The 23,148-nt window shown below is 34.1% G+C and overlaps 1 protein-coding gene across 1 annotated transcript; it reads left to right on the top strand.

Annotated features, from left to right (window-relative positions):
- The first annotated feature begins 6,324 nt into the window (after positions 1 to 6,324).
- On the top strand, positions 6,325 to 11,848 carry LOC144563552 (BIIDXI-like protein At5g11420). The gene is made up of 5 exons (XM_078313047.1): positions 6,325 to 6,547; positions 9,358 to 9,575; positions 10,016 to 10,295; positions 10,662 to 10,888; positions 11,326 to 11,848. Exons 1-5 carry the CDS (start codon positions 6,460 to 6,462, stop codon positions 11,632 to 11,634), a joined length of 1,122 nt encoding a protein of 373 aa, XP_078169173.1. The 5' UTR covers positions 6,325 to 6,459; the 3' UTR covers positions 11,635 to 11,848.
- Positions 11,849 to 23,148: the final 11,300 nt, after the last annotated feature.

Below are 23,148 nucleotides of genomic sequence, written 5' to 3'. Positions count from 1 at the left end.
ATCATTAATGTCTCAGTCTCTTTCCCCTCATTCATCCTTAGTTTGCAGATTCTCCTCCGGTACCTCGTTCATAAATTCAAATGAAAAATTTTCATCAACCCAATATGTATTTACTGGAGGTTTGGAGTAACGTGCCCCATTCTGGTCAAAAATGAATTTTCCTCCAAAATGTATTGAAATTCTAATAGGCATGGCCAATAAACTACATTCGTAAATTGTAAATATTTTTTCAATTTACTGATTTAAATTATGAACAGTTGTGAATAGTAGTGAACAGTCGTATATGAACAGTAATAAACAGTAAAGACGTATATGAACATTACATGAACAACAATGAATAGTAAAGAACATATATGCACAGTATATGAACAGTAATGAACAGCAAAGACGTATATGAACATTACATACGTATATGCACATTATATGAACAATAAATACGTATATGAACAGTAAATAAAAATATGTCTATGAACAGTACATACAAATATAAATAGTAAATACGTAAATGAACAATTGCAGAAAAATAAAAATACCTGATTTAACAGCTGAACAGTAACTCCTTTCTCCTTCTCCTCTTCTCTTCCTTCTTCTTCTCCTTCTCTCTTTCTCCTTCTCTATTTCAGATTCTCCTTCTCACTCGTCTGTGATGAAAAAACCTTATTTATAGTGTAAAAACAAAACAAAAAATGGTCGAGCCGTGGAATTTTTCCACGTGCCGAATAAGAAATCCCGTGCCGTGAATATTATCCACAGGGCGGAATAAAAATCCCAGGCCGTGGAATTTATCCACGGGTTGGGTATTTTTAAAAATTATGTCGAACCGTGGTTATTTTTAATAAAATATTTATAAAAATGGTTATTTTTAAAAAAACTTGGCCCTTCAAGACTTCAACTACGAAGAAATTCATATATTTAAATAGTGTTTATAACGTCATAACATAATGGTCACAAAAATAACGGTATATTCATATAGCACTGTTATAGCGTACTATAACACCATAGTTTCTATGGTTCAAAAATGCTATAACAGTCTATAATGCGTTATTTATAACTCTTATAAATCCGTATCCCCTATAAAGTAGTAACTCATTTTTTTAGTTTTAATTCAGACCGTCTGCCCATGGGAGAACACGGGCCCTTTAATATCCTGTTAGCGCATGTCGAACGGTCTGGATCAAAATTCAAAAATCGAGTTACTTTAGGGTATCCGAATTCTCAATTATTGACATCGATTACTATTACAATAAGCCATACACTTTATTTTATTTTAGAAAAATAGCTATTGACTCATTGACGATAAAATTGTTTGATAGTTTTGACAACCGTTAAAAATATTTAACAATAATAAACCTTATACATAATTTGATATATATTTTATATCAATATTTTAAGTAAAAAATGATGATTTTCGCGTATCAGTTGAAAAATACTAAATCATATGTGAGGAGGGATCCAATTATATCCTTTTTTTAGTGATACTGAATTACACTATATTTTTAAAGTTCAAATAGTCGATCCAAACCGTTCAACATGATGAATACGTTAAAATATGCTTGCAGATCAAATTTTACATTTTTTTTAAAATTTTTTTAAATACAATGATCTAAATATAGCAATTTTGTTAAATACTTAATAAATAGTAAAAAAATTCAAAAAAAATATAAAATTTGATTTGCAAGCACATTTTAATATATCAATTATGTTGAACGGTTTAAAACAACTATTTGAACTTTAAAAAATTTTAAAAATCAAGATTGTAATTCAGAGTCACCAAATAAAATATAATTGGACCCTTCTCTTCATATAATTATCTTTCTTTGATGAAGTAATACATATAAAACTAATATATATTCTATACGACGGACAAGTGGACAACATGCTCTTAATTCTTTTATGTTTTTAAACTTTTTTGTATTCGAACTGGGAAAGCGTTGTTATAGATTTGGTCAAATATCTTAATGGTGAGTGAGAGAGAGAGAGCATATTGAAATGTGCATTTGTATGCATATGGTCCGATATGCATACGGTTCAAATTTAAAATTTAAAAATCCAAAACTTTGATCCGAACTGTTCATCTTGTTCTCCATATTAATATGTGCTTGGAGACCAAATTTTACATTTTTCTGAATTTTTTTACTATTTATTAAGCCACTTTAAAAATTGTTGATCCAACGGTGGCTTAACAAAACAGTAAAATCAGCAGCCACCGTTGGATCAACAATTTTCAAAGTGGCTTAATAAATAGTAAAAAAAATCAGGAAAATGTAAAATTTGGTCTCCAAGCACATATTAATATGGAGAACAAGATGAATGGTTCGGATCGACGTTTTGGATTTTGAAATTTCAAATTTGGACCATATGCATATCGAGCCATATGCATACGAATGCACATTAGTCACTCTCTCTCTCTCTCTCTCTCTCTATATATATATATATATTTATATTTATATATATATATATATATAGAGGAGGGATCGGATGACACTGTTTTGCTGTTTATTAAGCATTTTTGAAAATTGTTGTTTTGCTGTGAACAGTAAAAAACAGTAAAATTTTCTGAACCATCAGATCAGCGACATTCAAAATTGCTTAATAAATAGTAAAACAATTCCAAAAAATGTAAAATTTGGTCTCCAAGCACATTTCAATATGGAGAACAAGATGAACGATTCGGATTGACGTTTTGAACTTAAAAATCACAAAATATGAGCGTGAAGTAAAATAGTCGCTTTACTTCGCAACTCACCGTAGCCCATCTCTCTCTCTCTCTCTCTCTCTATATATATATATATATATATGAGATGGGCTATGGTGAGTTGTAAAGTAAATCGACTATTTTACTTCACACTCATATTTTGCGATTTTAAAGTTCAAAACGTCGATCCGAACCGCTTAACATGATCCCCATATTGAAATGTGCATGGAGACCAAATTTTATATTTTTTGGAATTTTTTTACATTTATTAAGCCACTTTGAAAATCGCCGATCCGGTGGTCCAGAAACTTTTACTGTTTTTTACTGTTCACCCGGATTTTCAGATTTTCAAAGTGGCTTAATAAATAGTAAAAAAATTTAAAAAAAATATAAAATTTAGTTTCCAAGCATATTTTATTATGAAGAACATGTTGGAAGGTTCAAATCGGTTATTTCAAAAAAAATGTAAAATTTGGTCTCCAAGCGCATTTTAATATAGAGATCGCATCTAAACCGTTAGATATGGTGCAACCAATTGATTTTCTGATTTTCAAAGTTCAAATGGTCGATCCAAATCATTATATCTAATCTCTATATTAAAATGTTCTTGGAAACAAAATTTACATTTTTGGGAATTTTTTTACTATTTATTAAGGCAGTTTTAAAATCACGGATTTTAATAAACAACGACAAATTTCTAGATTATTGAAAACAATGATTTTAAAACTAGCTTAATAAATAGTAAAAAAATTCTAAAAAATATAAAATTTGGTCTCCAAGCAAATTTATTATAGATTGAATGTTGAACGGTTTGTATCAACTATTTAAATTTTGAAATGTAAAAATGGAATTATTTGTTCAACAGCTTAAGAACAAACGTTTTGATATTAGACTATTAGCCAACCTCTTCATCGATAATCCTACATATGATACTCTTAGTTGGGATATCCAATTTTGTAGCGTGCACCACATCCGTCTGATATCATGACAGATTCTTCCAGTATGGATGCATAAAAAAACATTGAAGCAGAGAATCCGGATCAAATTCGGGTCCATCCGAATCCGACCCACGTGGTGTCAGGCAACGGAACGAGGTCGGTCTCGCTTTATGTGCAAGGGTATAATCGTCATTTGGTAGCCGTATAGAGTTTTATAGGTCATATTTGTTATTTACTCATCTTCATATTTGGTTGTTTTGTTGTGGTTACTTCAATCACCGAACGAGAGAAACTGGCGCATATTACGCGAAGTACCATCTGAAATCTGGCGCCTTCAAAATAAATTTGTAATTCAAAAGCTGACATCGCAACCAAAATTGCGTCCCAAGGGGAAAGAGTGTGTATCAATAAAATTTGAGTTCGGATGAGAATCTCAATCAATTCGGATCGAAATTTTTATTAATAGTATTTTTTTTAAATTAGATATTTTGAAAAATATCAGGACCTTGAAGTCAATATGCGTCTCTATTTTTAGGGGACACAAATTACTTTGAGGCCCTCGAAAAACCTGATATTACATTACTTCTTTTAGTTTTTGGAGGGCCTCCAAGTTAATTTGCAGCCTACAACTCTGCAAGAATGAAACCGTAGATTGACTTGAGAGCCCTGATATTTTTCGAAATCTTTATAATTTGTGATTTTTTTTTACAGTGATATTAATAAAAATTTCGACAATTCGGATCGCTCGAGAAATTACGGGATTTTTTAATATTTGTGACAAATCGAAATGTCAGTTAGAATCTTTTGTGCCGTAATTCAAACTTTCATGATTTGATCGGGCCAATCCGGAATAATTGAAAAATTATGGGACATTTTAATATTTCTGTCATTTCGAAATAAACGGTTCAATTTTTTCTACAACAACTCAAATTTGAGTTACTACAAAGAAAAGATGGATTTATATGGAGTGAATAGGGTTAATTAACTTCCATTCATTTGTAAAATTTACATGTTTATGCATGATTTTTTCTATATTAATTAGAGTAAAATATTATAGGCATTGTAAAATTGACCTCCACACCCGATATGAAAATTTTATATAATTGACTTTAATATGTATATAACCTTCATATCTTGAAAGTTTGGTTCCATCTTGACTACAATTGTATGAATTCAAGTAAAAATTGAATGAAAATTAATAGAAAGAGCAAAGAACAATGCTAATGAATTATATTTTACAATATTTAGAACATTGTATTAGGTAAATGTGAGAATTGAATTCATCTGCTATAATATTAATTCAAAAGTGTTAGATTTCATCGTCTATTTTTGAAATTAATAATTAATAATGAACATGACAATAATTGTTTAATATTATTTTATTTGTGAATGAGATCTTAGTAACCAACAAGAGAAGTAGTTACAACCATTTTGTTCTTCAGATTGCCATATAACTTAAATTATTTGACAAGCTTGTTCTCTCTGTAGAACTAACACTAATTCTATGCAAAACGTAAGCAAAAAACCAACTCATACACAATCTTATATGTTTGAATATAAGAAATTTGGATTTCAATTAGAAAATTATGTCTTTTTACTATAGGAAAATAAAATTATTTGAAACTAGAATAATAAGTATTCTGCAAAATATAAAAATAAATGTAATTGACAAATTAAGAGAAGCGGTAAATGTGAAGTTTATAATTGAATTCACAACCTCTCCATAGAAAAACAAGACTCGTACCACTATATTAACAGTATATTTATATCTTCCTTTTACCTTTTTTTTTTAATTGGGTAAGAAAAACAAGAATATTATTGTGAGGCTAAGATCTCGCATCTTATTTCTTAATCCAATAGTCCCATCAAGTTTGTTTAAATGCCTTATATGCTCTCAAAATATATATAAAGAACTAAAGATATTTAATTAGTAAAACATATTATGTTCTATAAGAAAAAATCTATCTAATCATTAAGACTGTGCTCCAATTGAGGTTACGTGGAGGGAGAGGAAGGAAAAACCAATGTGCAGAGGAGAACCGTGTGTCAGACTGCAGCTGCCCGAAGAGTTCAGCTGCTCCAGAACAGACGAAGTGGAGAGAAAGTGGAGGTGAACGCGTACTGTGTGCGTACTGTGCGGAGGTGAACGCGTAATGACTTTTGGCGACAATCTTCACCCCCGATTTGGGATGTACAGATCACTGTTCAGGGTGCAAACACTTCCTTCCCCTTCCATTAATGAGGGTTTTCACCCTCAATTGTGGAGCACATCTAAGTCACAAATATTGTGTGTGATCCATCACAATTCATCTATTTTTTATTGGAAAATGAACAATTTTCATATTCTACTTAATTTAAACTGAAAAAAATTGATTCATTTTTTCTTGAAAATACAACGTTTGATTTGCTTAAATAATATTTCTTTTGCATAAAACTAAACTCAAAACCCTAATTTTTTTCTATAATAAATCAATAATTAATTTCTAACCGACAAATTATATAAAATAAATAAAAATCCATTACCAGCTGAACCGGGACACCTTATACAAAAATAAAAAATAAAAAAAAAATAATCCCAATTTGTGTAAACAAAATTTGAATGATCTAGCAGCGTCCTTAATCAAATGGGCAAGATACACGTGGCCACGCCACATGCAATTAATGGATCTATATCATGGACAGTGGCATTTCAGCTATTAAGTCCAAAACCAAGGCCCTTCTACCAACCAAATCTCCTTTATAACTAGCTTGAAGCCCCTTTCATCCAAATTCAGTTCGCATAGCTACAATTTCTTTCATCAAATTCGTATCTCGGCGCCTATTCCAATGGCTTCTTTGAACAAGATGTCGCGCTATCCTGCGCTCCTCCTGCTATTATCCGCCGCTTTTCAAGCTTCTCTGGCCATTACTGACGGTATGATTTATTTCTTTTCCCTTCTTCATTTCAAGTTTACGCCACCATTGTACAAAAGGTTTGATTGATTTGTTGATAACTAAATTATTTTATTTAAATTTGAAAGACAATTAGATTTCTAGTTACTTATATCAATGAAACGAGCAAAATTAATTGTTTACTATTTTGACAATGGAGATATATAATAGAACTACTATTTTGACGATGGAACTACTTCAATTATCTTGTTGCCAAATTAAAGAAGGTAGCAAAGTAATAATTAATGCAAATATAATTCCCGTGTTTTTGTTGACAAGGATATATTTTGTAATTTTTAAACTGAAAATTGAAGAAGTTCAAACTTAATTAAGAATTGAACATTATTATTTTTTTGGGTTGATATGCAAAATTGGAAGTGCCACATTACCTGACTGACATGTCATTGACAAGCGGACCCCACAAATATGTAAAATTTGCTCCTATTATCAATGTAAAGTGCGCAGACGCGCAGTTCTGATTTCTGAAGTATCACCGAATGGGCTATTGGGAATCCGTATCCTCTCTCAGGTAATGCAGAGGATCACTCACTTTACGGTTTGAGATGATTATATCTCAACCGGTTTGGGATTCGGATCACAATAGGGGCTGTATTTTTGGGCTTTGAGATTCGTGCCAAGTTAAAAAGAACGGTTCAGATCTAGTAATTGTAAAAAATTCCCTTATCAGGTATTGGAGAGGATGTGAATTCGGCTATTGGGCTGTGTTAGCCTGTTAGGAATGAAAACCCAGAGAATAGAATTTCAAAAATTTGAATTGAAAAACAGTACTTTTCGAAAATATATTATATTTGCATGGTCAAATCAAGCCGTTTCAAAGCACCGTAATAAATTCCACGCTTGTTACCACAGTACATACCAGTATACCACTGAACCAGAGCATTTACTTCTCTGAATGCACCTAAAATTTAACTTGTTTGGTGGAAGGAGTTACTGATGTACTGACGTAGTTCCTTTCCTCTCTTTATTTTTTATTTGTTTCTCTCTATAAGTTTCCACAATAGGAATGCATTATTTATGCTCTGGAGGACCTCCTTTAATTACTTTACATTAAAACACAAAAAGATAAAAAGGCATTTAGAGTAATTCTCTAGTATATCATATTTTGTGAGAGAAACTTCAGTAATTTATTTTGACAATCTGATCAAACAAATATAAGCAGGAAGTGCTTACTTTATTATTAAGGCTAGCTCCTGAACTTTAGTTAAAAAAAATATTCATTAATAAATATGAATCATAGCAAAATTACTTTTATATCCTTATCATTTGATTTTGTAAAAACCTCAATAACACATCATGACCATTTGATCAATTAGATATGACCCATTAAACAAAAATTGGTATACTGGAGCAATTTTCTAAAATTGTACACATAAATTAGCTCTTTTCTAATTGGAGGTCGAATTAGGCATTATTTTTTCCAGAAGCTTTCTCTCCTGTAATTTATTAATGGAGCAGATAAAGTCTTTATTTAATTGATTGCAATATCTTTATTTTGTCCTTGCTCAGATAATTTCGAGTGAAACATATTAACTTAAATCTTGTTATATTAAAATATTTTAAATTGGTTTCATGACTGAACTGCTGTTCTTTATCTACTAAAAGATAAAAATTCGATGCAAATTATATACACAGTAAAAACACATGTGAGTACAGTTGGGATGTGAGTACAAACTGAATTGTGAAAATTTTAGTACAAGCATTATTTATTTTCTTTAATATTTTTTTTAGATAGTTAAAAGTACAAGCATGTGTGAGGCGTTTGCCAAGTTTGTTTGGTAGCTAAACTCATTCAATGCAGTTCCAGTTTGAAAAAATAAAATAAAAATTGTTTACCAGTTGAGACTTGAGAGTTATAACACTGATTGTACCATCACTGCTTGTGGGCCCCAAAATTTATCATGCTGTGGGGAGAAAGGCCATGTTGGGATTCTGAGAGCAAATGCGTGTCAGTTCAGCCAAACCTAATCTTATCTAGCATGCAGAGCTGCTGGCTGATAGTGATGGCAAACACAACACATCACATGGACCTAACAGATCCTCTGGATCTTTTGTGGCACTTCCTTATGTATTAGTTAGTGCTATGTAAACTAATCCATCAGCTAATGATTTTTATCTGGTGCTGAATAGTTATATTAATTTCTATTGGTACTAATTAGATAACAAACTGGTAACAGTCATGTTATTTACTGATGTTGGCTATCTAGCACTAAATTCATGGGATGAAACATTTATTTATTTATTTTTTCTTAAAAGTGGGGATAAACCCACCATTTCATTGAAACCAAAAGAATGTAGGTACCAGGCGTCTGGTACCACAGATCAAATATTACATCAACTTACTACTGTCTTTCCTAAAAATACATCTAGAAGTTCCAACAGGAAAGCCAAATACACCAAAAGAAACAGCATCCAGATCTACAAAAACAGAAAACAGTTTTAATCAAGCATGAAACATTTAGAGCATTTAGAGAGCTGAAGGGTATATATTGTATCCTTCAGCTCTTTTCTTTTATTAAATAAAATATTTTAAATTAAAATCACTTTCACTTTTAATTAAATATATTTAGGTATATATTGTATTGCATTTAGAGCATGAAGCTCAAGTCTTCACTAACATAGCCCATATATAGTTGCTAGGAACTGGCATCTCCCATGGAGGCCTTACACTTCACTTCAATTCCACTTTTTTTTTATTTTTCTTCATAAATTTACCATTCACTTGGAAATATAATGAATCCTACATATATGCATTTCTGTAAAATTCTCATACAGGCTTGTTGCCAAATGGAAACTTTGAGAAGGGTCCCAAGCCTACAGAGCTGAAGGGTACTGAGCTCATCGGAAAGTTTGCGCTTCCTCAGTGGGAGATTTCAGGCTTTGTTGAGTACATTGAATCTGGCCACAAGCAGGGTGACATGCTCCTTCCTGTCCCTGAGGGTGCATTTGCGGTTCGCTTAGGGAACGAAGCCTCGATCAAACAGCGCCTAAATGTAATTGCTAATCTGATTGTTAAGTTTAAGCCTATGCTAAATGCTGATGTAAAATTTAACATATTCTTAGTGCTACCACATCATGTGTGCAATTCACAAACATTTCCTCAGGTGAAGTAATTATCAGGAAAATTAATAGTTGAATGGACCTATTGGGATCTCTAATTTGAACATCATTAACCCGCAAGATACCCCTCAAAGCTTAAACTACGAAAAGAAAATTTATAGTTATTAGTTTTGATATCATTGCTTTCCATTAGTGGATTGATCAATCCAATTTCAATTAACTGAGAAATATTATTGGAAAATTTTATCTAATGGGGAACTGAAATTTGAAATTAGACCTCAATGGTTTTAACTTAACTAACAAGTTGCTCTCAAATTTTAATTTTGTAGGATCTGTTGAACTCATTGTCATTGATTTTTTTTTTTCCAAATAGGTGTCAAAGGGAAGCTATTATGCAATCAGTTTTAGTGCCGCTCGCACCTGTGCTCAAGCTGAGCAGTTGAATGTGTCAGTCACACCCGAGTTTGGCGTGCTGCCAATGCAGACGATGTACAGCAGCAGCGGGTGGGACTCGTATGCGTGGGGCTTCCTGGCAAAGTTTGCTATTGTTGATCTTGTCATCCATAACACGGGGGTTGAGGAGGACCCTGCGTGTGGGCCCCTAATTGACTCAGTTGCTATTCGGAACCTCTATCCTCCTCGCATCACCAAATGTAATATTCATTACACTCTTATGTTTTCCTTTTTTTTTTTTCCTTAACATTATTGTTATGTCTTGACATTTTAATTGTGGTCAATTGCTGATAAATTAGGTCCATCTACTTTTTGTTTTTCCAAATTAAGAACTGCAGCTCTCAATTCTTTGCCATTTGTTATAGCACAAAAGCAATCAAGATGCAATGAATAGAGTACATGAAGCCCAAAAGAGTAATACAGAAATAAAGAAATAGACTAGAAATTGGTTTATTCCCAATAATGCTCTATGCTACACAATTGCAACAATCTAAATATAATACCTACCACCGGTCATGTGAACCTTATTTTATAATGAAAGTAACTTACTGGCTCAACAATTGCAGATAACCTGCTAAAGAATGGTGGCTTCGAGGAGGGCCCTTACATATTCCCTAACACATCGTGGGGCGTGTTGATCCCACCGATGATCGAGGATGACCACTCGCCTCTGCCGGCATGGATGGTGGAGTCACTCAAGGCGGTCAAATACATCGACTCTGACCATTATTCAGTGCCCAAGGGGAAACGTGCGGTCGAGCTTGTGGCCGGTAAAGAGAGTGCCTTGGCACAGGTTTGTAATGTCTCTTGACCTATATATCTAATAATTGGTATTTAAGAAATGAGGTTGAAATTTTTAGCATATAAGCAAATCCAATTGTTCAAAGAAGGGGCAAACTGGCTAATAGAATGGATGGAAAACCAGCAAGCCAACTCAGAACTGACAGACTGGCTTTAAATCCCCCAAATTATGCTGGAATGAACCATGCAATACACAACTCGATTGTTTAGTTTGTGTGACTATTGGCATCTCTTAAACGTTTACACAATACTTTTCATTAGGAGCCACCTTCAAAAAAAAAAAAATACTCTTCATTAGGAGACCAGCCAGCAATAATAAAATCCAACAACCATTTAACATATCAGAACCCATTTACATTTATACAACTTTGGGAAAGCCGGGAGCTGCCTTTGTTGCTTAATAATAAATGTGCCTTTGGATTTATGTAGGTTGTACGAACAATTCCTGGGAAAACATACTCCTTAACCTTCTTGGTAGGTGATGCAGCCGATGGTTGCATGGGTCCCATGGTTGTTGAGGCCTTTGCAGCGCGAGGAACCGTGAAGGTCCCATACGAGTCAAAGGGCACTGGTGGGTTCAAGAAGGCTGTCTTACGGTTCGTGGCTACCGGTGTTAGAACTCGTGTTGTCTTCCTTAGCACGTACTACCACATGAAGACCGATGGGTCCATGTGCGGGCCGGTTATTGACGATGTTATGCTGTTGAGTGTTCGCAATCCTGGCAGAAAGCTTTTCTGATTAACTCGATCCAAGAAGCAATTAAATGTGGTGTTTTTGGGGTTATATATATGTATAATAGGTGCCCCTATGGCTGGAATGATTGGTTCCGGCATAAGTGGTGGCAGGAATGTTGTTTCATATTTTAATCCAAGCACAAAAATGAAGGTTGTTTGTTAATTGTGTTTTGTAAACATAACAATGGTTTTTGTTCTCGGAGAAGTTTGACTTGCAATGCTTACCATTTTAGTTGGTCTAGCGGATCCGATTGTGTTTGTTTGAATTAAGTTGGGCTCCACAAGATTTTATCGGGTTGGGTAATTTCGGATCCTGACTCTAATTTCAAATCAAATTCATATAAACTCCAAATTTCAATTGTAAAACATGCTAAACCATTTTTTTTTTACTGAAACTTCATAATTTTATTTTAATTCCAATTGGGAAACAATGAATCCAAATTAATTTTATTCCTACTTCATAATTTTTTTTAATTTCAATTGTGAACCCATTGAAAGCAATCGCAAATTTTGATTTTGAAGCCCCATCTTTCAAAACATTTTGGTGAGTATTTTTTCTGTAGTGTGTAAAACTTAATTTTTAATATCATTCAATGTCAATGAATTTCAAAAATAATTTGTAGTTTTATTAGTAGCACTTATATCTATTAGTTCCTTGGAAAATAAAAGTATATACTTATTCAGTCCCTAATTTTAATTTTTTATTAGAGTTCCTAACTGTACTTGTCCAAAATTGTAAATATATTGTCTTCCCGAAATATTCCACACAATTCTACTAACAGCCCAATTTCAGAAATTGATACTCCAAATGAATGAGAATGGAGTACTCTTAAGTCTAATCTATTGTATTTTTCAAGTTTCTAAATAGCGATTATCGTCCGATGTCCATCGGGAAAAGGTTAAACAAAATAGCTATCATGAATAGCGTAGCTACTGCAAAAGCTATCTTGTATATCATTTTTTTTTCTTTCAAAAATTATATTATATAATTCTACTAATTATCAACATTACCTAAAGTCTCCCAAAGCAATAAGTAACACCAAATTGATTAACGAATTATGATATGCATATTGAATCAGTTCAAAATCCAAATTTCTATTTAAAATATCCCTAGTAATGTAATAAACTATATTTTTTATTCAAAATAACCTAAGCATCATGACATAAACTATTTTTTTTTTTTTTTCAATTCAAAATAATCTAAGCATCATGTCATATATCATCTATATTTTTCTATTCAGAAGTAAAAACAATCTTGTCCTTAAAAAAATGGTCCTTAAAATGAAATGTTCAATTTGAGTCTTGAAATAAAAGCATATGTAGTATAGTGTGCGCTATCTATGTAACACGCTACGCACTATAGCGGACCGCTATTGTTGCTATAACGGTCATAGTTGAAACAACACACTTTATTTAAGGTCCAAAAACGGTATATCACGTTATTTAGAATATTGATATTTTTAGGCTTGATACAAAAAATTGGCAAAGACTTCTATGGACATAAGGACCTATTTGTAAAATGAACATATTTTTATTTTCAAATTTCAAACAGTTGATCCGAACCGTTCATCTTGTTCTCCATATTAATATGTGCTTGGAGACCAAATTTTACATTTTTCTGAATTTTTTTACTATTTATTAAGATGGGTACAAAATTCAATGGTCTGAATTTGATATTTTTTGTACCCATCTCAATAAATAGTAAAAAAATTCATAAAAATGTAAAATTTGGTCTCCAAGCACATATTAATATGGAAAACAAGATGAACGGTTCGGATCAACTGTTTGAAATTTGAAAATAAAAATATGTTTATTTTACAAATAGGTCCTTATGTCCATAGAAGCATCACTCCAAAAAATTTATTAAAACTTGGACTTTTGGCGATCTCCAGATTTACTCATTGGGATGAATTTGTAATATTCTTGAGCCCAATTTAACCTAATATAGAGCAAATAAACTATTATGATAAGGTAAAAAAAAATACAGTATGTCCATTTTTAATAATTAATACAACAATTATTACCTAATTGAAGAGAGACAAAAAAAGATCCACTATTGTTTTCTTGCTTGTATTCGGAGCGTTGCGCTATGTTATGAATTTACAACTCAAGCTTTTTTATGAAGAGTTGGAAAGATAAAGCGGTAGTAGGTTCATGGAATATGAGGAAGAACACTAATTTTTTTTTCCTCACACCCGCTTAACATGTTTTTTTTAGTTCACGGGAATGAAAAAGAAAACCCCGAACACATCGTGGGGCGTGCTGATCGCACTGGTGATTAAGGATGTACGATCGACCACTCTCTTCATAATTTTTGTGGGACCTTCGCTATTTATATAAATATTAAAAAAATTATAGATAATTTATGTATCTGTCAACATACAACTTTATTTTATAAAGTGAAAAACCTTCCTTGATTTATTGGGATAAAAATAAAAAATACTTGTGATAAGATAACTACATGAAAATTTATTTTAGGGAACCTTTCCTTATTTTTCTCAAGTTCTCTCTTCTATTTTCTTATTTAGGAAAAACTTCTATTTATTTTCAAAGGAAAGATGGAAGCCGTTAGCCACCTTAATTTCGTTTTTATTAATTTAGGTCCCTCCCGCTCGAGTGTGTATCCTCTGAGATATCTCATCTTTTGTATGACCGACGTGTCCGGTGTCTATTTGGGGATAGCGCGGGGGCCAGTATTCTTCGCGCAAAATAGGAGATATCCCCCGCTCCCTTTCCTTATTTACCTCGTTCTCCTTTTTATATAAAGTTTCTTCTTTATTAAAATTCTCCCTTCTATTTCCTTCTTTCTTAAAATAACTTCTTTCTCAAAATAGCTCCCCCTTCTCTTTTATATACCGTCCTTTCCCTGTCAAGTTCTCCCCCCTTAATTTGGCATTTAACTTCCTCAATAATCTCTCTCTCTCTGGATTCATGGCGCTGAGCTCTTCCCCTCTCTTCCTGCCGGTGATTTTCCGCGACTTGGAGAGTGGAACCACGCTACATCGCTCGTTTATTGTAGTGCTGCCATCCCAAGGCTTCTCCGATGTTGTTCGAGGACTGTCTGACGTGGTTGGAGCTAGCCATGATGAAATCACCGTCTTCATCGAGCGTAGCAACAGAGAGATCGTTCGCATGATGGCGAATTCCGACCTTATCCGTCAGAAGGCCGTCTGCCTCCATGTTCACGTTGGACTTCCTCGGGGGGCGTGCAAGTATTGTGACAAGGCCTTGAATTACTGTTTGATTAAGGAATTCCATTTATGCAGAGAGGACAAGATCATCTCTGATGGATTTTTCAGGTCATCGGTGGGGCCAATCCAAAGGCCTCCATCTTCTATGGTCTAATTACTCAGGTTAGGGTTGAGGGTTTTTATGGTCTAATTAGTCAGTCTAGGGTTTAGGGTTGGTGGTATGGTTTGTCGGTGGCAATGGTAGGTACAGCTAGTGGTTACTTATTCTGGTATGGAGTTAGGTTTTTTCTTTATTGTCTAGTAATTTGATTGGAAGTTGAGGTTAATTATGTATTCTGCCAAAATGAGTCCAGCAGGAAATAATGTAATCAAGTTTGAAGTTGAAATGAAAATTCATTGTTTCTGGCATTGATTTCTGTATTTGTTTCTGTTTTGTTCTTCTTCTCTCTGATTCTATGAATGAATTACGTTGCTAATGAAGTCCTTCAGTTGTTAAAATCATAAAGTTAGTCTGATTTTTTGAAACCCTTTGAATCTGATTTATTCTGGTTGGTGCTATGCAGACATAATTCAGAAATGGTTACACACTTCTCAGTTTAGTTTTCTCTTATGAATGAATCTGCTTCTATTTTGTTTTGTAGGTTTCTGTTAATTTTGATAAAATAATGGTCTCCCCACAAATGTTTATGGTGACACAAGTTGTGTCATGGTTACAAGATATAAATGAAAATAAATAAATAAATAATAAAGATGAAAAGAAAGAAAAGAAATTTGACAGATTGCAACAAAAAAGGAAAAAAGCAGAATACCCTAAAGGATCAGCAGTAACAAACAACTTATGATTTTCGTATGCAGGGTTACTGGTAAAATGAATTTTTGCAGGTAAGGTCCTGTTTTTAGCTTTTTAACCAGCTGTCTAGCTCCTCTATTATTTCCCTTGCAATCAATTGTGGTTACTTGTTTTGCTGTTCAAATACATGACGGCATCATTCTCTCCAAATGACAAAACAGATTCTGAGTTTGCTTTTATATTCCGGTGCATTGAATTGAAAATTGCCGATTTGTAGTTCAATTGTGCAAAATACTGGCACGGTGGCAGCTGAGTTCCCTGATTTTGAGTTTGCTGCACAATCTGTACCGTAACCTGACATTGGCCAAACATATGATGCACTGTTTCACTTGCATTGCGACACATGTAATAAATGTTCGCATGATCCATCCCATACGTATCAAATTATCCAATGTGAGAATTCTATTTTGGAGCATCAACCAAATAAGAATCAACACTCTTGGAGGTGCTTTCACTTTCCATACATTTCCTATTTTGCCCCTGATCAGTGCCCCTTTCATCATCATGTGATAATATGATTTAACTGCATAGTGTCTCTCATTTGTCCATCTCCAAGCGGCATATCAATCGCACTAGAATCTTTTATTTTTTTGAGAACGCTTGGTAGGGGCTACCGAGATTTGTTCAATCGCACTAAAATCAATGCTCAATTGTTGCAACTCTACCAATAACTCTTGCTGATCGGATTGTACTTGCATTAGTGCATCAGGTCTGATATCGATTTTCCATTGACCAGTATTCCTCACTTGTGCCATTTGTTGCATGCTAAATGCTGATCTGTAAATTTTAATCTATTCTTAGTGCTACCACATCATGTGTTCTCAAATCTTAAAACTACAAAAAGAAAATTCGTTGTTATTAGTTTTGATCTCAATACTTTTTATCAGTAACACCCGAATTTGGTGTACCGTCAATGCACACAGTGTATAGTAGCAGTGGGTGGGGCTCTTATGTGTCGGCCTTCCTAGCGAAGTTTGTTATTGTTGATCTTGTGATCCATAACACGGGGGTTGAGGAGGACCCTGGGTGTGGGCCCCTAATTGACTCAGCTGCGTTTCAGAATCTCTATTTGCCTCGTATGACCAAAATGTAATGTTGACTATTCTCTTATGCTTTCCATTTTTTACTTTAACAATATTGTTGTCTTAATGGTTAACTCTTCCTGATTTTCGTTTGCAAATGAACAACTTCAGCTCTCAATTCTTTGCCATTTTTAATAGCACAAAACCAATTAGCGCACATGCAACCAGGCTTAGAACAAGGTACTAAGGCTCTGTACCAATGTACCAGTCATGTACCAGGTTCACTATAGGCTTGCAAATAAGAGAAAGAGTAAAGAAAGTACAAACTGGTATGGTCTGAGTTAAAAATCAGCAAAAAACTAGAAATATGAAAACTTTGTATTTTCTGTTTGAATCAATGCAGGAAATTCGTAGGTCATACAGAACCTTATTAGATGAACATACCCATATAAAATTTTCTATTTAGTGGAGTAATAAAATAATTTCAATGGATTAATCAATTTCAGCTTGCTGTGATTAGATTCATCTAGGGGCATTGTTGTCCATTTTCTTCAAAAAATCACATCTTTTCACCCCTTTTGAATTTCTTTCTAAAATTTTCACAGAATGTAAATAATATTTTGATGCACTTTTAATGATTTTTTCGGAATTTGTGAAGTAACAAATTTGGAGAAATAAGCAAAATAAATCAGATCTGGAAAATAAAATAAAGAAGTTAACTATAGAGTTGACTGAACCTTAAAAATAGGTTTTTAATTGAAATAAAACCTCAAAATGTTTATAGATGCACTATTGTTGACTGAACCTTATAGATCCACTATTGTTTTCTTGCTTGTATTCGGAGCGTTGCGCTATGTTATGAATTTACAGCTCAAGCTTTTTTATGAAGAGTTGGAAAGATAAAGGGGTGGTAGGTTCATGGAATATGAGGAAGAACACTAATGCAGACGTTGTACAGCAGCAGCGAGTGGGACTCGTATGCGTGGGCCTTCCTGACAAAGTTTTCTATTGTTGATCTTGTCATCCATAACACGGGGGTTGAGGAGGACCCTGCGTGTGGGCCCCTAATTAACTCAATTGCGCTATTCGGAATCTCTATCCTCCTCGCATCACCAAATGTAATTTTGATTATTCTTTTATGCTTTCCAATTTTTCCTTAAAATTATTGTTGTCTTAAAGGTTAACTCTTAGCAATTGTGGTCAATTGCTGGTAATTTAACTCTGCCTGATTTTCATTTTTCAAATGAACAACTTCAGCTCTCAATTTTTTGCCATTTTTAATAGCACAAAACCAATTAGCGCACATGGAACCCAAAAAGAGTAATACAACAATAGTGAAATACACTAAAAGTTGATATATTCCCAGTAACAGCTCTATATTAACACAACTGCAACCATTGCAGATAACCTGTTAACTAGCAGTCTACCACTGCTGCATTGGTCATGTGTACCTTGTTTTATAATGAAAATAATTTACTGGTGCAACCATTGCAGATAACCTGCTAAAGAATGGTGATTTCAAGGAAGGTCCTTACATATTCCCAAACACATTGTGGGGCACGCTGATCCACCAATGATCGAGGACGACCACTCGCCGCTGCCCATTTGGATGATGGAGTCACTCTAGGCCAAATACATTGACTCCGATCACTACTCAGTGCCCAAGGGGAAACGTGGAGTCGAGCTTCTGGCTAGCAAAGAGAGTTGTTGGACCTCTTTAATTCTCTAATTTTCGGATTGAATGATATATATAGTATCTATGACATTACATATTTTATAAATCCGACAATTTCATCGTTTAAAGCTAGTCCTTTTTTGGGGAGAATTTCTAGTGTGCCATATAAGGTTTTGAAATAGCCAGTTTTCCTATAAAAATACTATAATATCCGCTATCCCATTCACACTTGACATTGTTCCATCTATTATGGTATTTTGATGAGGATATTGAATATTATGGTATTCTTATTAAATGTGACAACAGTATATTCCAACTGCAAAGTGTAAAAATACAAGTACTGGTGCAATCATTTCAAACATGGTGCATGCAGCAGCAGCAGCTACCAACTTGGAACAGAAAAATAAAACCCACGCAGGGTCAGCACTAGGTCATCAGCTGGTACAGTGCATCTAATTATCAGAGGAGTGACTGAAGCAAAATATGAAATACACTCAACTGCTTGTTTCAAAACTAGAAAAGTGAAAATACTTACCTTCATTGGCCAACTGGTACTAAGTCATCGGCTGGTACAGTGCATCTAATTATTAGAGGACTGACTGAAGCAAAATATGAAATACACTCAACTGCTTGTCTCTTTCTTGAAGATGATTAACCAAATCTTCGAAATTTGCTTCTACAAAAGAAATTTAAAGCAAACAAAAAGGCAACAGAAAATATTAGCTAATAACAATAAAAATTTGAGCGTTGTCGATATTCAACAAGAAATATTTCTAGAAATACAATAGATAAATAAAATATCAGTAGTACATGCACCTTTATTTTACTATAAATCAGAAGAACCTAAGAACAATTGGACAAACCAAGAACAATAAACGAAAATCAGTTAAAAAATGAAGAAATTAGAGAGAGAGCTAATTAAGCATTGGTACCACTGGGACCCATGTACAGAAGGGCCATTCAACAATTCAAGCACCCACTTACAATTAAACAATTACACAAGAACTAATTAAGCAAGATTACAAGTGGCCGGGAGAGCACAGCAACGAGGGGGCACAATCCTCACACAAGAAATCAAGCAATTCTCAACAACAACAGATACAAGCATGAGCAAGAACGAAAAGAAATTCAAATGAGCCATAAATATTGTCCCTCAGCCTACACGGCATCATTGAAAATGAATTTACACATGATCTATTACTGAAAATGAATTGTACACTGTATACATAATAATTAACACATTCTATAGCTTTTAAAACTGCATATAATATATTTATGTACTTCACTGATCAGGCCAGGTTCTGGTACAACAGTAACAATCTTAGATATATATGCACTGGAAAGCTTGTCAGAGCTTACTAGACAATACTCGGCACTGGAGGTTATGCTTCAAGATTATACTGGAGTTACTTCTACTGTTGTTGCAACATTCATAACAGAATTATATAAACAGAAATGATTAGCATTCTGATTAGTACCTCTTGTTGGAACATGGGCCTTACAACTCCTGGGATCTTTGGCACAGCTGCATTCTGATTAGCATCGAAACCTATTTTTCTGAAAAATCATTGAATACTTTAGCATTGAACACACTTAATAATGGTTTAGTACTCCACCTGCGATATTATGTAGTTAAAGGGAATAAAATGCTCAGAATTCAGGCGAGAACTGCACCTGCCTGAGGCATCACGTTCCCCCAAGTGACACGTCAACTTATAAATAACATAATAAAGAAATTAAAATATATTACATTCAAGTAAGCTGGTCAAGGAATAAAACTTTTAGAAACACTATTTTAATCAAATAAAACTGACAAGTAACACCAGTGTATCATCCATTATTATTTGAATAAAAAGGGTTTGTTTGACAATCCGAGAAAGCAGATTGCTCAAAATAAAAATAAAGAGATATCAGAACAAAACAATAGATGCAAAGAAGGATTTAGGTTCATTTTTTCTTGTTTATTCGCAATGACATAACAGTCTTGACATTGCATGAAAACATGTCCTGAACGCTCAATAAAAACTAGTCACTACGACCCTAAACCAGAACCCGATAACCCAAAAATTCATTACCTAAACCAACCAAGATGCTTACAGAAAACCCACAAGGCTACCTTACTCCAATCCTTCGAAACACTGAACACAAGAGTCCAGATGACCCACAAGGCCACCCCAAACACTACATGACAGTTATGTTTTCTAGTTAAGATTTTTTTTTTCTTTTCAAGTTTCCTCTCCTCCTTAATTCTGGGCTTGAGACCAGCTGCGCACCAATCACTTGGTACACAGGCGGAGTTAAAAACTTGAAAATAATGTTAGTATAGTGACAAAATATATAAGAATAAACTTAACAGATTGATGCAGTGGTATAGAGATTATACCGTAAGAAAGTTGAGAGCAGAATCCCTAATCAGGACCGAATACATAAACAGTTTTTACAATATTAAAAGTTCAAACATTTCTGTTTTTCAATAATCAGTTCATAAACGTAACTTATAAACCAAACACAACACAACATATCACCGTAAGAGAAACGGGACCATAACACCAGACATAAGAGATCACCATAGGTCATACACCAGAACTATACACCATAGACCCAGTTATCACAGACACTGGACCACAATACGCCATAGACCCGGACATCACAGACACTGGACCACAATACGCCATAGACCCGGACATCACAGACACTGGACCACAATACGCCATAGGCCCGGACTTCACAGACGCACGAACACCATACGCCATAGGCCTGGACATCACAGACACAGGACCATACCACCAAGACGATTTACAAGACAAACAGACTGACCTACCCATCCATCCAATTCCAACCGGTAAGCCAGTCAAGATTGACAAGATCCCGCTACTACACCCTGTAAGACAGTTCAGATCCGACTAGTGTAACCCGTAAGTCAATCAAGATCTGCAAGATCTTACCAGGGTAAGCCAGTCAAGATCCGATTGATCACCACCCGACATCCCCCACACCGCAGTGGACCACCGACACAACAAACCACCAAATTTTGCACCAGACAACTGTTAGTTTGTAATAATCTAGAAGTCAATAATACGATAATTTATCATAAAGCTTTGTTCATGAATTGGATGATTAATATCATTTTGTTGCCTTGAGTATTATTGAATTTATGGATCATTTCGAGTTCATGACTGAAATTGTGAAACTCCATAATATAGATGATATATACTCTTAATCTTAAAAGGTCACTAACCAAGGTAATTAGCAGGAACACTAATTACCGCTATAAGGTTAGTATGTGGATTAAAAGATGGTTAAGTTTTACAAACCACCTGACACGAGATGTCATTTTAATCACATAGATACATGTTCTAGGAACATGGTATTTGACAGATCCCGAATGAAACATTAAATAGAATTGTGTTCGTGTCATTAATGTTTTTCATTCAGTGTCACGTTCTAAAGTATGAGGTATTTATCGTTCCCACTAAGAAATATGTATGTGTGATTGCTATCTACCGCTGTCCGTAAAAAGCAGTCATAACGGTAGCTTTTCCATATGTATAGCTTAGCTGAGGAAGTGATAGTTTACCAAGAATACTATTTGTCCCTCGTATCTCTATACGAGCTATAGCATCACTGGGCCCCTTGATAGAGTAAGATTATCTGCTAGCGGTATAATTACAAGAGTAATTATATTTGATAATCTGCTCAAGATCAAGAAAAGATTAAGTTAGCAAGGATGACACACATCTACCTTGAAACTAATCTGATAGCTATGAGACAGAAGAACAGACACAAGTAAATTGTTTACTGGATCGTGATATTGTACAGTACACCATCATCTGTGTAATTGGATGGTCATGATGTGTTGCCAGATGCCACCCATGACTAACAGAAGTTAAAACAGTTTTAACTCTGTTTACCAACATAACACAGATCCTATTGGGTCACACCATATAGGAGCTACTCGGAGAATCTTACTGATTAATTATAAATTGATTATAATTAATATTAAGATGGTTATAATTAATTATACGTGTTATAATTAAATTATAAATGTTATGTAAAAATAACAAGCAAAAACATTGGTTAATTTATAAACGTGTATGACACGTTGTATAAAAGTTAACCGGTTAATTTATAAATGTGCAGGACACATTGTATAAATTATCGAAACAACAAATAACCGCAAGAAAAATATATATAATTATTCAGAATAATTATACGAATATTATTTGTGTTCGGGCCGAGGGCATTCGAGTCTTTTCAGATTCGTCCTTATCCGCATGACACGTCATCGATCATATCCAGATGACACGTCATCGATACCGAAACAAATAACCGAAAGAAAAATATATATATAATTGTTCAGAATAATTATACGAATATTATTTGTGTTCGGGCCGAGGGCATTCGGGTCTTTTCAGATTCGTGCTTATCCGCATGACACGTCATTGATCCTATCCAGATGACATGTCATCAATCCTATCCACAAGGGCAAAATGGTCATTTCACACCTATGCCACCTTGCATGTGTAGAAGCATGGAGAAGAATGTGGAAGGGTGTGGAAGGGGTATTTTGGTCATTTCACATATAAAAGGATGAGGTGTCAATGGCATATCTTGTAAATAGGCCGAACTTGGAGGGCATTTTGGTCTTTTGCAACCGAATCTAAACACTATAAATAGGGGTGGAGGGGTAGAGAGAGAAATATATATTCACATATATACATATGCACATTCACATGTATCTTTTCGTGCAGAAACGAATCGGTATTTTCTCTCTTTCTAG

Source organism: Carex rostrata, chromosome 12 (assembly GCF_964058835.1).
Source record: "Carex rostrata chromosome 12, lpCarRost1.2, whole genome shotgun sequence".
Lineage (NCBI taxonomy): Eukaryota > Viridiplantae > Streptophyta > Magnoliopsida > Poales > Cyperaceae > Carex > Carex rostrata.
Note: the sequence above shows the minus strand (reverse complement) of the source record. Positions and strands in the feature narration are given on the sequence as shown.

What these genes read in the sequence shown, in the direction of transcription:
- LOC144563552 (XM_078313047.1), top strand. Translation starts at nt 6,460, where the DNA reads ATGGCTTCTTTGAACAAGATGTCGCGCTATCCTGCGCTCCTCCTGCTA. An exon ending in TCCTCCTCGCATCACCAAAT is followed by an intron (nt 10,296 to 10,661) that starts GTAATATTCATT and finishes CAACAATTGCAG; the next exon opens with ATAACCTGCTAAAGAATGGT. An exon ending in AAGAGAGTGCCTTGGCACAG is followed by an intron (nt 10,889 to 11,325) that starts GTTTGTAATGTC and finishes GGATTTATGTAG; the next exon opens with GTTGTACGAACAATTCCTGG.